This window comes from Halichoeres trimaculatus, unplaced genomic scaffold (assembly GCF_033239565.1).
Source record: "Halichoeres trimaculatus isolate MK-OKI-2021-1 unplaced genomic scaffold, fHalTri1.1 fHalTri1_scaffold_8, whole genome shotgun sequence".
Taxonomy (NCBI): domain Eukaryota; kingdom Metazoa; phylum Chordata; class Actinopteri; order Labriformes; family Labridae; genus Halichoeres; species Halichoeres trimaculatus.
Window position 1 is genome coordinate 32,926,249 of NW_027437186.1, and position 14,400 is coordinate 32,940,648.

Here is a 14,400-nt window from a genome sequence, read left to right on the forward strand (position 1 = left end):
GGAACAATCCTGAATCAGACTAAAAGTTTAGGTTTTATTTGATCTTAGCTTTTTTTCTGGGGCAACAAAATGCTGAATACTAAGTCTGATTTTATCCGTCATCTTGAACTTGGATATGCATTAGTTTTTCCATCAAATGAAAGTCATTAATAATGAATGCATGCTTTGGTTTAAAGCAGGGGTGGTGTCATGATTGGGCTCAACGGTCCCAGGATCACCCATTTTCAGACAGGCCCACCTCAAACTTTTCTTTGAAAACCTTATTAGTTCTTCATTTATTTAAAGAAAAAAAAAGAAGCTTTAAAGGGGACTATTATAAAGTTTTGTCACTTTAAGCTTGGTTTGTCATAGTTAGATACCCTTAGATACCAAGTTATAAAAAGTTATGACCCATTCGGACTCATGTTATACCAGTAGGAATAGAGACTAATTTTGGCTAAGACTGTAGATTTTTGTCTTTTATTTAACTGTGGTTAATGTTGCTGCTCTTACAACGTAATACATGGAAAGTTCATGAGGCGCAGTCCATTGATGCATTAGAGCACTAGTCTTTGGCTGATACCATTGAGAGCCATTGCCATCTGATGTGCTAAAATTTAATAAAATATCAAAAGATAAAAAAAAAATCCAAATCTGCTTTAAAACCTATATAGTAACAGTATTATATCTATATCTATATAATAGTAGTAATTTAGTAACTTTTTTTTTATTTAATGCCCCCACCAAAAGTGGTTTGGCCCACCCAAAATCAAAATCCTGGCTCTGCCCCTGGTTTAAAGTGGAGATAAAAATCAGTGTTGTTGTTGTTTTAGGACATGGCATAAACTGCCACCTCCATTTCTCTGCTCCCGTGTTTGTCCCAGCAGCAAAAACAAAAAAACAAACAAAAAAAAAAAAAAAACAGGAAACATGGATGGATGACAAAATGACATTTCCTTTAAGTCACTGTGTGGACAGCACTGTCTACAAACAAGCATGAACAGACACTGAACTGCCACCATGTGATCAGAGCGATCTGTCCAAACAAATGCAAGCTTCTCCTGCGCATTACCGTGTTAGATTAGACGACTCTCGGTCATTTGATTCCCCGCCGTCTCGACAGCTCTTGTTTCTAATGGACCGAGTGGGATTTCACAAAACTGCAAAAATAGGGAGAGGTCAACGTGTTTGAAGGTTACCCCTGTCGCGGAATCACAATAAATAACGTTCAGGTGTGCTATTCCCTGTCAGGTGAGTGTCTTAATGATGCCAAGTTAACACATACTAAATAACAGTGTCTCCCTACGCTCTGACAGCCTCAGAAATAATTGACCAACGTGCTCCAAACTGAGACGCAGTAGGCAGAGAATTCAATCCTGCAGCTGACAGAACCCATTGAGCATGTCACTAGATTTTGCATTATACACAAAGCAATGTCAGGTCAGGGATGCGGCCTCCTGCTAGTTATTTGCGATTGCATCTCTGAGGGTAAATTACCTGGCTCTCCATAATATGGTCTAGTTAACTAATTTCCTGACAGCGCACTGTCTCATAAGAAAAGTCTCAGATATACTGCCTGTCAAAACCATGATGGACTGTTTTTTTTCCTCTTTCTTTTCTTTTCTTTTCTCCCAATGCTTGGCAGCCTCTCAACGACAAGCTCATATTCAATATCCTCTCCCGGCGTGCCGGGAACATCTCTAATTCCAGACAAAGACGCACGGCTGAGAATGAACAAAAAGAAACATAACCTTATTATGTTTGAAGGCTACTAGGAGTGTGTCATTTCATCCACAAGTTCCCATGCAAAAAAAAAAAAAAAGAAAAGGAAAAAAAAAAAGGAAAGAGACAGCTCGGGGTGTTGTAAAGTGGTGTAACGTAGTTCTAAAGCTCTTGGTAAGAAAACATGGAAATCCATTATCTATTATCCTTTTGACCTCGGCACACTGACGAGCACACATACAGTATACAGTGTCCTGTCATTTTGTTGTTCCACATGTGTAAATCACTCACTTTCTGTCAGAAAAGAGGCTCTGATAACAAAACCTCACCTCAACAACGGGGTCACCGGGAAACTGAATCCCACCGCAGACAAAGCAAAGTTTTACCTGTGAGAGCTCGGCATGCCACTGATAGCGACAAAGACGACAATAGCACAGTGATGGTGTGAAGACTACCTTTAAGCTACGCCGCGCAGGGGAAACAATACAGACACAGAGAATACTCCCTCCTCCCACACGGCAGCTCAACAGTGTTTCAAAGTTCACAACGCTGCACCAAGGTCTGCCTACCCTTTCTTTTCTTTCTCCCTGTGTTCTCATTCAGCCGGACGGTGTGGCCTATCATCGTCTCCACAATGACAGTAGGTGGAAACGCTAGCTTTCATTACACAAAGTATAAATAGTGTAATCTATCAGCCCTGCCAATCAGAATGATTGATTATGGGCTGTCAGGGAGGAGAGTGACACATTAGAAAAGTTTGGTTAACAATGCCTGTAGCTGGTGCGGGGCTGCTGCCACCCAGCCCAGTGATTAATGTGTTGTCAGCCTGTAATCCCACACCCACGCTTAATGAGGCAAGAATTTATCATCTCGGCGGAGTGGCAGATGTCAGAGGGGGGAAAGGAATCCAAGTGGCTGGAAACAATATACTTTTTCTAGCCCGCGCTTGACATGTCTGACAAGCTCGAAAAACCACAAAGAAGGTCTGTGTAAGCACAAACTTCAGTGGAGGGACTTTCAGCTCTGGCTGCGTCCTCTGTTGCATGCTCATGAAAGTCACTGCTGAAAGAAGACTCCATCTCCATTAACACTGTACCGAGGAACACACACACAGCTGGGTATAATGGATCAAAGCTCAAAGAAGTTGTGGGAAAAGTCTCAACTGCCATGTCTGATTGAACATTTGTCACTGTGCAAAGACAGAATTTAATTCATCTGCAAAAAGACAAAACAAAGCATTTATTGCCTCCACTTTCTGAAATCTTCAACTTCTTGTTTTGCTTTCTACCTTGGTTTTTCTCAGGATACATCAGTACTTGGGCACCTCATAGTAAAAGTTCCTCTACCATGTGCGATGTGCTTGTTTAGACTAATTAATGATTAAAAGTTCAAACATTCACTTATATTGGCCACCCTCTACTAGTTGGAGCTGTAGCTCTGATCAATGTCAATTTGACGGTTGTAACAATATGTGCTATTCCAACCACAATATTTTCCAAAAAACTTCTGTTCACATCTGGTGTATTAAGCTTTCCGCACAAATGTGATGTGGGAAAAAAGGATGCGCGGAATGAGCATAAGAGAATGAGTGTGGCTTTTATACTTTTTAACACACCAAGCTGCAGGGGGCGATGTATTGAAAATGCACCTCTACCACACTACTTAACCAGAGAACAAGTCTTTTACACTGTTTACAACATTTTTTTTCTCCAATTCCTCTTTTTTGCCTAGTTTGGTCACATTTTGACGCAAGGAATTGTTCATCACACAGTTGTCACAGCAATCTCTGTGTGAGGAATTATTTAAGCCACGTTTCCACCAAGCAGACCGGTTCGGTTTGTCTCAGTACAGCACGCATTTTGCGGCGTTTCTGCTGACTTATCCCAGGATAGATTCCCAAATAACCGAGACGAGCAGTCCCACTTTTTGGGACCCTTTCGTGTGGGTGCCAGACTGAACCGGTCTGCTCTCAGAAGGTGGAAAGAATCGTCATTTAACTAGCAACAGCGGCTGCATTTCTCCTGGCGGCACACAGTCTTCTCTGAAACAAAGCTTGATTGCACTTTGTATCAAAACGCAAACGGGATCAGGCTTAATCGTACCAAGCCTCGCCAAACCGGACTGAACCAAACCGGACTTCATGGTGGAAACGCAGCTTTAAATGCCAGTATTTTTCGTACTTCAGATGCTAGAAGCTCCTGTTCAGGAATAAGACATTTTCAGAGGTGTGCAACATGGAAATCTTCTTCTTGAAAAGGACTGTGCAAGGCTGCCAAAATGACGTCAGTGGTCTGTACAAAGTTGTGTGTACCTCGTGGACTCCTCAAGCACAGACCAAGCTTTCGGAGCAGAACATCAAACCTGCACAAGTGACCATCCATCTCACTGATATGAAAGCAATGTAGAAAATGGAGGTCGAGTGTCTGTTGTGTGAAATAGTAAGATGTGTCATTTTTAATTAAGCAGCATGAAACTAGCACCAGCACTGGTTACTATCTGGGCCAATGCAATAAGCTGACAAATGTTTCATTGATTACCAAAGTTTAGTACCTTTAGGAGTGAGCACAAATTGATCACATATCTGCTTCTAGATTTCAATCAGATGAGTGTAAACATGGCTGTTATATTGGAAAACAAAAGGAACACACTCCCTCTTTTCTCCTCATTCAAATTCAAGTCAGATCTAGTGGTCATGTAAACCCATTATCTTTCATTTGCAGACAGCATCACTTCATTTTTAACTCTGATTGAACTCAACTTTGACTGTTTTCTGAGTGCTTTGATTGGTTAACTCAACTTTATATTTCCATTTTATCTAGTTCTTAAAAATCATCATTTAAAGGTTAGTCAATCAGATAATCAGAATAAGAGAGTGTCATTTATGCTAATCATTTTCTCTGACCTTAACCAGTGAGGTTCATGTTGTACCATTCCACCTGAGATTCTGGGCTTTATGTTTTGAAAGATTTTGGACTCTTAGACTCTAAAATTACATTCTGAGAGTTTAATCCCAGAGGTAAGTACACTGAAAGGGCCTGACAGCTGTGTTTGATGTTTGAAATATTTGGTATAATGTGTAAATATTTCCCATCATGCCTTTAATGCTCCATTGAACCAATTTAGTTTTTATACATTGGTTTGTGTTGATTTTGGCGCCTCCTAGTGTACACAATAATGCATCTCTTAATTAACTTTGTCCTGTAAATGTAACTATTTTCTAATTAAAATAAATGATTATTATACATGTATTTTAAATTCTTTATCTTCTTCTTTTTCTTCTTTATCTTCTTCTTATTATTATTATTATTAATAATAATAATATTGATAATAGTAATAACAACAACAACAACAACAATAATAATAATAATAATAATAATAATAATAATAATAATAATAATAATAATAATAATAATAATAATAATAGCAATAATAGCAATAATAAACAATTATGATAATTAAAATTTTAATTCTTAATTTTTATTAACCATAAAGAAGAATGAATGCCAATTTTATTCTGTTTCACAACCAACTCAAAACTTCTCACGGGAGCTTTAATATGTGTGTCTCAAATGAAACTGCTGCAGAGAGAAGTGTAAGACTCTTCTCTGATAACAGCCACATGACTCATTCAGAAATCAGAAACACACATTTTTCCACAAATATATGTTAACCTTCACTTGAGATGACTTTTAAACAAATGTGACACTTTTATATAAGCCCCATCCACTTCTTTTAGCTGAGACTTTAAGCTCCAACACTCATTAAGTCTTTCAAGAGCACACAAACATCTGCATTTCATTAGCAACAACAACTTCACCAGAACTATCTGATAAAAATCTGAAAGTGAATTAAAGCGAAGCGGCCTCGTGAGGGCGCATGTGACAATCAACTTCAAAGCGAAGCAGAAACGCGAGTGCTGAAACAGTGATTAATGTGTGCTGTCAACATCAACTAAAAGAGACAGGCAAAGAAATAACTGATCTCTTTGAGAGATTTAAAGTTTGGCACATTTCTGTGGAAACACCCGGTGGGGTAGGAGGGGGAGAAAGATAGATGGATTTTTTTTTTTAGAGCAGAGAAAACACTAAGCCAGCTGTCTCTCATTAGGCTAGCAGCATCTTCCTGTCACCAGAGAGACCAACAGGGAGGATTAGCTCTGATTGGACTGATAGGCCAACGCACTGGGAAGCTGCACTATGTAATAGCTAAAAGCGTCATTTGATAAGAGGTGCAATTGAAGAGATGCCTTAGTGGCTATCATGTTGTTGCTACAGTGCATGCACAGGGATTGTGGAGTTTTTCAGCCTCTTGGCATTTCATGAAAGAAAGCTAAGAGGAGCATAATGATTGTGAAAAGTAGGACTCTGAGCAGAATTTCCTTTACATATGTCCAAAAGGTGTTTGGTGATACGAGAGGGTGCATCTGTGTTATTTCCCTGTAGCTCTCTGTTTCGAAAGAGAACTCTGAAAACAGTAAGGCCTCATAAAAACTCGGTCTTTCCCAAAGGCGAATAAAGGATTAAGTTGGAGGAGCTTGTATAAAAAGAAAAGCTTTGTAGCGTGCCAATCCCAGGCACTCACTGTTATTACACTAATAAAATCTCCACAAAGACGCACATATTAGACAAGAAAAAGAGAAAAATTACGTGAACAATCACAGACTTGTCAAAGTTTATGAAAACTTTTTTTTTTTTAGGAGAGGGAGATGTCTCATTATAGTCGGCCAGATTTGGCCCGTTTTCTGACAGGCCTCAAACTCCACCGCTAAAACACAAGAGACGTCGAGACAACAAATGCTTCACCACAGAGGCGTTCCTCCTCTGTACTGGATGCCAGCAGAAGGAGAGGAAAATCAGTTAATGCAACGCGGCCACTTCACTGTCTCATAAAAGCCCTTGCAAAACACGTGTTTGTTTTTATGCTCTGCTTTTTGCCAAAAACGAATAGTACATCTATCATCCCTCGCATGTGAGAGTGACGTGACACTCGGGTCATGCACCCCATGTCTCCAGGCTTTGAATGAGGCCATAAATCAATCTTGGCGTTATTACTTGCAATTAATTGTGCTTTAAAGTTTTACAGTGTGTTTATGATATGCAGGGCTTGGATGATTTATGTGGACAGTGTGAGTCACTCCTTCTAATTGCTGTTGTTTCCCCGGCTTATAACCCCGCTGTGACCTCTCAGCTTTTACTGCCAAACTGCTCCGTTTTGGGCCTGTCCCATCGATCCAAACACACAGACGGGCTTCAAGACTCAAAAGGCAGTTACAGAGTGAGATACATAATCCCAGATACTGACAGACAAATACACATACCTGAGAGAATGAACATGTGGCTGCTTGGAAATATCCTGACGCAAACAGACTGTTTTTCGTCAATCATGCAAACTAAACACGTCCAAACAATTATAAACAGCTGTTTTAACATTTAGGGTATGTTGTCATGGAAAGAGGGAGAACAGCAGTGTCTCAAGTGATGCAATTAACAGATAACGTGATATTATGTAAGACGGGGGGAGAGCATCATTTGAAAGCAAGCAGATCACAATATGTCAGGGAGTTTATTTGTGGGAACATAAAGCAGAAAGGCACCAGTATGGTTACAGTTTGCCCACGACTCAGATTAAATCCACAGTGGTGTCCTTAGTCGACCTACTGTATGCACGATGATTTAGGGATGTTTCACAAAAGAAAGGAGGCAAATCACAGCTCTGTACGAGGAAACAGAGGATCTAGCAAAGAGGGTAATAAACTTGTTTCCACAGCAATCTGTTGGGTTACATTTCCTTCCCCTGTTGAGAAGCATATTCTCTGAGTTTTCTCTGAGGACACATTTGTTCAGTAAAATGATTCAGCAAACTCACTGAAGGCGCATTCACAAAGCTCTATATTGCATGCTGTTTGTTATGTTTGAGAGCTTCAGGGAACTCATAACTCTTGGAGCACGGAGATGAACGTGGCAACAGACTTTACGGGGTACATTTGAGATTTGAAAAAGGAAGCAAAACAAACCCAACCTGTAGCAAAAAAAGCCTCTCCTTGTTTCTAGAGTCCCACTGAAAAAAAAGAAGAAAAGGAAAAAAAGAAAGCCACAACCATGCATCACATAATGCACAATCATGGGTCCAAAACCAAGCAGTCTATCTTCGATTTGGACAGCTTCCTTTAGTGCAAACTTAAAATGAACCGCTGTCTGCTGCAGAGTAAAACAGGTTAGTGTCTGGGGAAGAAAAAACTGAACTGAAAAGATCCACTTGAGGACTTTCCTGGCTCTGTCACTGTCAATTCCCTTGAAGAACCGTTACCCTGTGTGCTGAGACTCATGGGACCCTGGAGCTGGCTCAAGCCACCCTGCAATGCAGTCTGCTTTACATTATACACAGAAGGATGTGGAGGGGGAGAAAAAAGTTGTGCTCATGCTAGAAAATCAAGTCCAACACTTGGTCCAAGCGAAATCTAAGTGACATCCGAGGAGCATTTATACCCGCTGACGTAGCTACCAAGCTGTGCTCAAAGAGGGAGACCATGGAGTTAGTTCATTCACTGTGAAACACTCTTAAACATGTGGCACGGAGCAAATGTTATTCTACCAGTTAAATTTGCTACGCACCTTTTTTTTAGCAGAACTTGGGATGTGAAAACAGAATGTGCTGTCACAGTGTTTTGATAGACATGGCCAGTTTAACCCAAGAGTTCGACAGCATAATGCGGCCTCCGTGGCAGAGTGGAGGGAGGTGGAGGAAACGCAGCCAAAAGGCACCACATGTATTTTCCGAAAGCAGCCCAACACCAGTCCAAATGGCTCTACGTGGTTTAACGCCATTTCATTCCATGACCTCTAAGTCCTCAAAGAGAATTATCACATTATAGCATTCCAACACGCCCAATTTCCCAAAATACAGCTCAAGGCTTTTCCACCCTGACTCTGTTTAGTGTTGTGGTTTTGGGAAAACACTTCAGTCGTCCCGGCTTTTTTTCCTTCTTTTTCTTTTTTTCTTTTGTTGGTTTCTTGGTTTTGTTTACTTCAGGTATTTATACATATTTTCTCCTCACTGTCTTGTCTTCACCACTTTGCATCCCTATCTGTCCAATTACTTGTCCTTTCCACTCAGAGAAGAAATGAATCAAAACCAAAAAAGGGGACATTAACACGCTCTCACTGAGAAGTAAACACCAAAACATACAAATAAGGAACAGTTTCTTGTCACGCTCTCGTGGTGTCTAACAGTCCTTTGCATGAACACACGAGATAACAATTCCAGAAGTGACAACATCATAGGCAGTGTTATTACTTTAAGACCCTTATCCGAGAACAGTTCTTTGTTTTTGTGGTCATTTTGTGGGATTAAATCATCATGCAAATATTAGGCAAAGTTTCAGATGGTTGCGAAACAGATATTGGATTCGAGAAGCTGCTTTGTGGTGATTGAAATGGGGAAATGTGGCGGAAAGTTTCAGTAGTAGAGGAAGTTGCCTTAGCCACCAATCTTCTCCACATCTACACCAGTTTTTGTTCTTTCCTTTTTCAGTATACAGATCAAGTCTAATTCCTACAGCGAGAGTCATCTGATTTCTCACATTGTGGGTCATTAAGAGGAGTGTTATCTGGATTTTATCAGCCTTGGAACTGAAAATCTGATGTACCAGACACATTTCTAATACCCTTTGATAAGTGGGCTGCATCCTGTTTGACTAAGCAAGTATGAAATACAGAGAGAGGTACTTTATTTTGTAACAGTATTTTACCAAAAAAAGGACACCATATCCCACAAAGCTTTGACACAGTGCCACATTCTAACAGCTTGCATCCTCCTTCATTAGGTCTGGATCATGTGTTGAAAAAATGTGATATACAGTTGAATAAATAAATCTTTTGGCATTCTGGTTTAGTCAAAAATATCAATCCGTTCAAGACAACAAGTGACTGATGAGGATTAGTGGAGCCAGTCCAAAGCCAGTGATCTAATTGGACCGCCCAGGAGTCTCATGCACACTGTCGCAAAGATGTGACTTTTAACCAGGCATGTGTTTGTTTTGGAAAAAATGCCTCCAATCAAGTCAACTTCTTACGCAATGCAATGAGGTCAGGTATTTTTCAGCCAGGTGACAATTATTTATATATATTTTTATTTCTTGCGAGAGTCTAATCACTTCTTGACTCTATCTCTTGACATATTTTCTATCCCTGAAAAAAATACATATGAACGGCAGCTGTCAATTATCGCTAAACTTGACGTAAAACCTCATTTTTATCCTCATATAACAAATTAAAATGAAACTTTCCAGAAGAAAAAGAGGACTTGAATACAAGACAGCCAGATGATATCTTCAAATCACCACAACAATTGGACGTGAGAAACATTTCTACGAGGTGTATTGATTTTTTTAAGTTTGACCTCAGCCCATCTGGAATGACTGGAGGGCTGGATTTTTTTTACCTACACTGCAGACAGCCACCAGGGGGAGCAGTTTTTCTGGCAACCTCACTTCGTGCTGAGCAAGATGACGTCCATTTTTTTTTACGGTCTATGAGTGTCACAACGACAAAACATAAGGTCCTTCCATGTGTCGGTAACCAGCTATAAGTAGCGCTACTAGCAGCTCAGTGCTACAACGTATCCTTAGGCTAACTTGACAATAAGCTAACTTTCAGTTTGTACAGTAGTTTAGTAGCTGTCCATACGTAGCGCTGTCAGCCCAATCCTGTGAGACATGTCCATTATGTGTAAGGTTAGTAAATCCTGTTTATGTCCTGCCAGTCATCAACCAATCATAGCTAACGTAGCCCCACTCTTCATTTCATTGATAGACTCTCAAGTTTGAACAGACCACTGCAGAATAACTGCTGACTGTGGGTTGGAATCAACATTAGCACTAACAGTTTAGCCCTTTTAGCCTTTAGCTTGCGTTTTAGCCTTTAGCCTGTGCTCTATCATTCTCCTGTTTATCTTTCTTCTGCTCTTCTGTTCTTTTTCTGTCTGACAGTTAGGCTCCAGTCTCCACCATCACTACAAAATTTATCACAGAAATCTTGCTTGACTGGTTGGGAAGCTACAAAAAAGCTACAAAGTAGCATTTTGTAATAATCTACATTGGTGCAGACCATCTCATTTTAAAGTGTTGATTACGATCGGACATATCTAGAAGTGAGACTTTTGCAAGATTACTTTCAAACTCCTCATTTGCTCTATAAGCTTGTTTGAAACTTTATCCAGTTTATCTCCTTTTTCTGTTTTCTTTCATTTTTCTTTCCCATTAAAAGTACTCAAAACTCAGAACACATACATAATGTTTTTCTTGGTAGTGAAGGTTAGTGGTCATTAATCTCCACACGGGCTGTTTAATGTCTTTATTTAGATTGCATGTGTGCCCTGTCCTGTACAACAACCAGTCTTTGACTGTCTGGTTGTGATTCAGTCAACACGGAAAACATTAGAAACGTATGAAAGTTATGGCGTTCCAGTTGTGCTAAAGACCATAACTTTTTTTATCAGAACCATGTGCTGCCGCTCAGTGCCCTGCCATAACGGCTTGATTGAAAAGGAGTTATAAGTGCGGTCACAATCCGCTCCGACATGACTCAAGAGAGGTCTAAAAGTTCAGCTGTGTCTTTCTTATGGAGAGGCCATTAACTATTCCAATGCATACATCATGCAGTGGGAAGGATCTGATAGAAGGGGATCTTTTTTCACTCTAATGCTGTCATAAGTGGGCATGTTTCACTCTGATCCCGCTGCAGCTGCTGCTGTTTCTATGGTTTCAATTTATCTAGTGTAAACAGTAGGAAAGAGTTTTGAAAGGAAAATAACTGAACACAGGGGAGAAAAAAAACTTAAAAGACACCGAAAGTCAAATTATTACAATAAATAAACATTTGAAATCAAGTCCGTGCTGCCGTATTTTTCCTCTTGCGCTAATTGAGACTCAAATGGTGGCGCGAGCGACAGCCAGACAGCTAATTACCATTCTTTGTAATGAAGCAAATGGCAGACAGTGTAGCACGGGCCACTGTTATGAGCAACACCCTGCTGTACCAGACATAAAAGCAAACACAAATATCTAATTATACAATCATCTCTCCTCATGTTCTTTCTGTGTTGCAGTCATTTCATTAATTGGAGGCCCGCACTATCGGTCAGCTTACAATCACTCTGATGATGTGGACAATTAGAGCCGGGAGGTACTCATGGCTCATCATGTCAGCAGGAGTTGACACATCACATCTCATCTACCTCAAAAGAAATGTTATGAAAATGCTGCTGTGGCGACCAAGAGTCCAGGCGAAGGATGTTTTAAAGATGCTCTCTTCAGTGATAATAAGAAACAATGCACGGAGCAGGAAAGTGTGTACGACTGTGCACACTGAAGGGTAGAAGTGTTTGCATCAAAGATATAACCTTTTACTTTGCATAAGGAATAACTAATCACACACAGCAGGTTCAAAGACACAAAAACACACACATCATGTCAGCGAGAATCAATGATTATCGCTTCTTTCATCCCGGGCTGCCGGGACAAAGGCAAACATTTCTTTCTCGCTGTCAAGCTATGTAAATAATATCTTATAAAGTGACTTTACGGTGCCAAAATCCATGTAGAGGTCTTTAGCTTTTTTTTATTTAAAGAGAATGAGCTGTGTTTTTATTCCACTTTCCTCTATCTACCAAACATGTCACATTGAGGTTAAATTATTTCAGTCTTTTAGTTTCCTGCTGTTCACTTGCATAGAAAACAAGAACAAAGCATAGCATCTCACTGATAGTGCTGATTGTAACGATAAAAAATGTATCTCGCACTTTTAAACCTGAAACTGACTCTAATGCTTCTGATTTGTCATTGGATGCCTTCGGTCCTGCAACCCTGGATCCATTTTTAACTTCCCAGGCTCACTGTCAGAGCCCCAGAGACCTTGAGATGACACAGCTCAGCGATCCGAACAGTAAATATTTCATGACCTTACAATTACACGAAATCAAATCTAGGCAAAAGCTGTTCATTTATATTGTATTATCAAAGGGGTAGAAGAAGAGAAAAGGGGGGGAAAGGGGTGAAGTGGGTGTATCTATGAACCTCCCGAACTCTAATTAGTCTGTGTGGCCCAAAACAAGAGAGGGAGGAATAAGTGCACGGGCTGGGGATAATTAAGCGATTGTGAGCGGCGTGTACGTGAGCTGTCACTCCAATCGCCAGCCATGTCACACTTGGCAACACAAGCGCGACCGGACAGCCGCCCGTCGTCTTTGATCTGGGGCTCATGCATACGGAATCAGGTCAGGCTGTGGTCACACACATTTACACACATGCGCTTGCATGCAACACACACAGACGCACACTTGAAGCGATAGGAAAGAGGGACTCTTTGTAAAGGGCCACAGTACTGGGACCTCTCTTTAAAGGGAGCCTGACAGTCAAGCATGCACAGGAAGAAAAGACGGATAAAGGGGGAGAATAGAACAGGGGAGAAAGGGATGAATGAGGCAAATCCACCCAAGACTTCAGAGGAAATTTAAAACAAAGTGAAAAAAATGGGCTGAACTTACAGCTTCCGACTTGGGTTTGACCACTTTCATGAATGCTCCTCTTGCTTGTGCCTCCATCACCTCTTTTCTGGTTACTTTCCTGGTGTCCAGAAACTTCAACTGGGGCAACTTGTGCAGAACAAAATACCTGCAAAGGAAACAAATGAATCAAACTTAAAAAGGTGAAAAAGCAGGCCTCCTTTTCCAACAAACAGAGAATCTGAGGAAGTGTGTTAACCGTCACAAACTAATCAAACTGACACATTTTCTAATATGTAAATGCACGCATCAACTAGACTTGAAAAGAAGCCTTGTTTACAGAGATTTAATGGTGATGCAGATTTAATGGTGATAGTTTCTTGTATGTTATAACCTTCAAAGCTGATAAGAATAAGTGCAACATATAAATAGCACGAAAGGAGATACAACCCGTCTGCCAGAGCTGTCATTTTGGCAGCATCACAGATATCTCTCTAAGCTTTCAGACACACTCTGTCTTTCATTGGGAGGGAGAGAAACGTCAAAAGATAATGGTTGGAATACATAGATGACAACAGATCCTTTCACAGGCTGGCAGGGATAGAGGAACCAGTATGTCAGGGTTGAGCTGGTAGCCTAAAAAAAAAAAAAAAAAAAAAAAAAAGAGGACATGCATGCAGCACCTAAGTGGAGGGTGAGAAAGGACGGGAGGGGATATGGGCACAGACAAGACCTGTGCGCAAAGAGCCGTGACAAATTGATGATGGCGATGGCGATGAGGGGAGATGGCAAAGCTCGTGTCAAGTTTTCAACACCTGAGGATTATAAGGAAGGGATGCAGGGAGCCCGTTTAGACTGACACGGAAGGAAAATAACTGAGCAGGAGCAAGGAGGAAAATGTCTGCTTTCATTTGAAGGAAAATAAAACAGCAGCAAAAAAGGACTAAGACAACTCCTCCATCCATCCACCACAAAGGCTTAGGATACTTCTCATATGGACATTATTACACAGTAAAATGACCTGCTCCTGACCCCTAATAAGAGCCCCTTTTCCAGCACTCAAATCCAAGAGGCCCCCCAAACCCATCCTGTGTCCCCCATCCTCTCTCCCTCCTGAGTAAAAGGACTTTGTTCGGAGCATTTTTATGATGAAATGTGAAGATGCCCTTGGGAGACATGCAGTGGGGTCATTCTCCATAG

The 14,400-nt window shown here is 40.7% G+C and overlaps 1 protein-coding gene across 1 annotated transcript in view; it reads right to left on the reverse strand.

Annotated features, from left to right (window-relative positions):
• Positions 1-14,400, reverse strand: part of lrmda (leucine rich melanocyte differentiation associated) — a 305,952-nt gene that overhangs the window by 82,546 nt on the left and 209,006 nt on the right. The window contains exon 5 of the mRNA XM_074676073.1: positions 13,243-13,369. Coding sequence (XP_074532174.1) covers positions 13,243-13,369 — 127 coding nt within the window. The remainder of the gene's footprint in view (positions 1-13,242; positions 13,370-14,400) is intronic.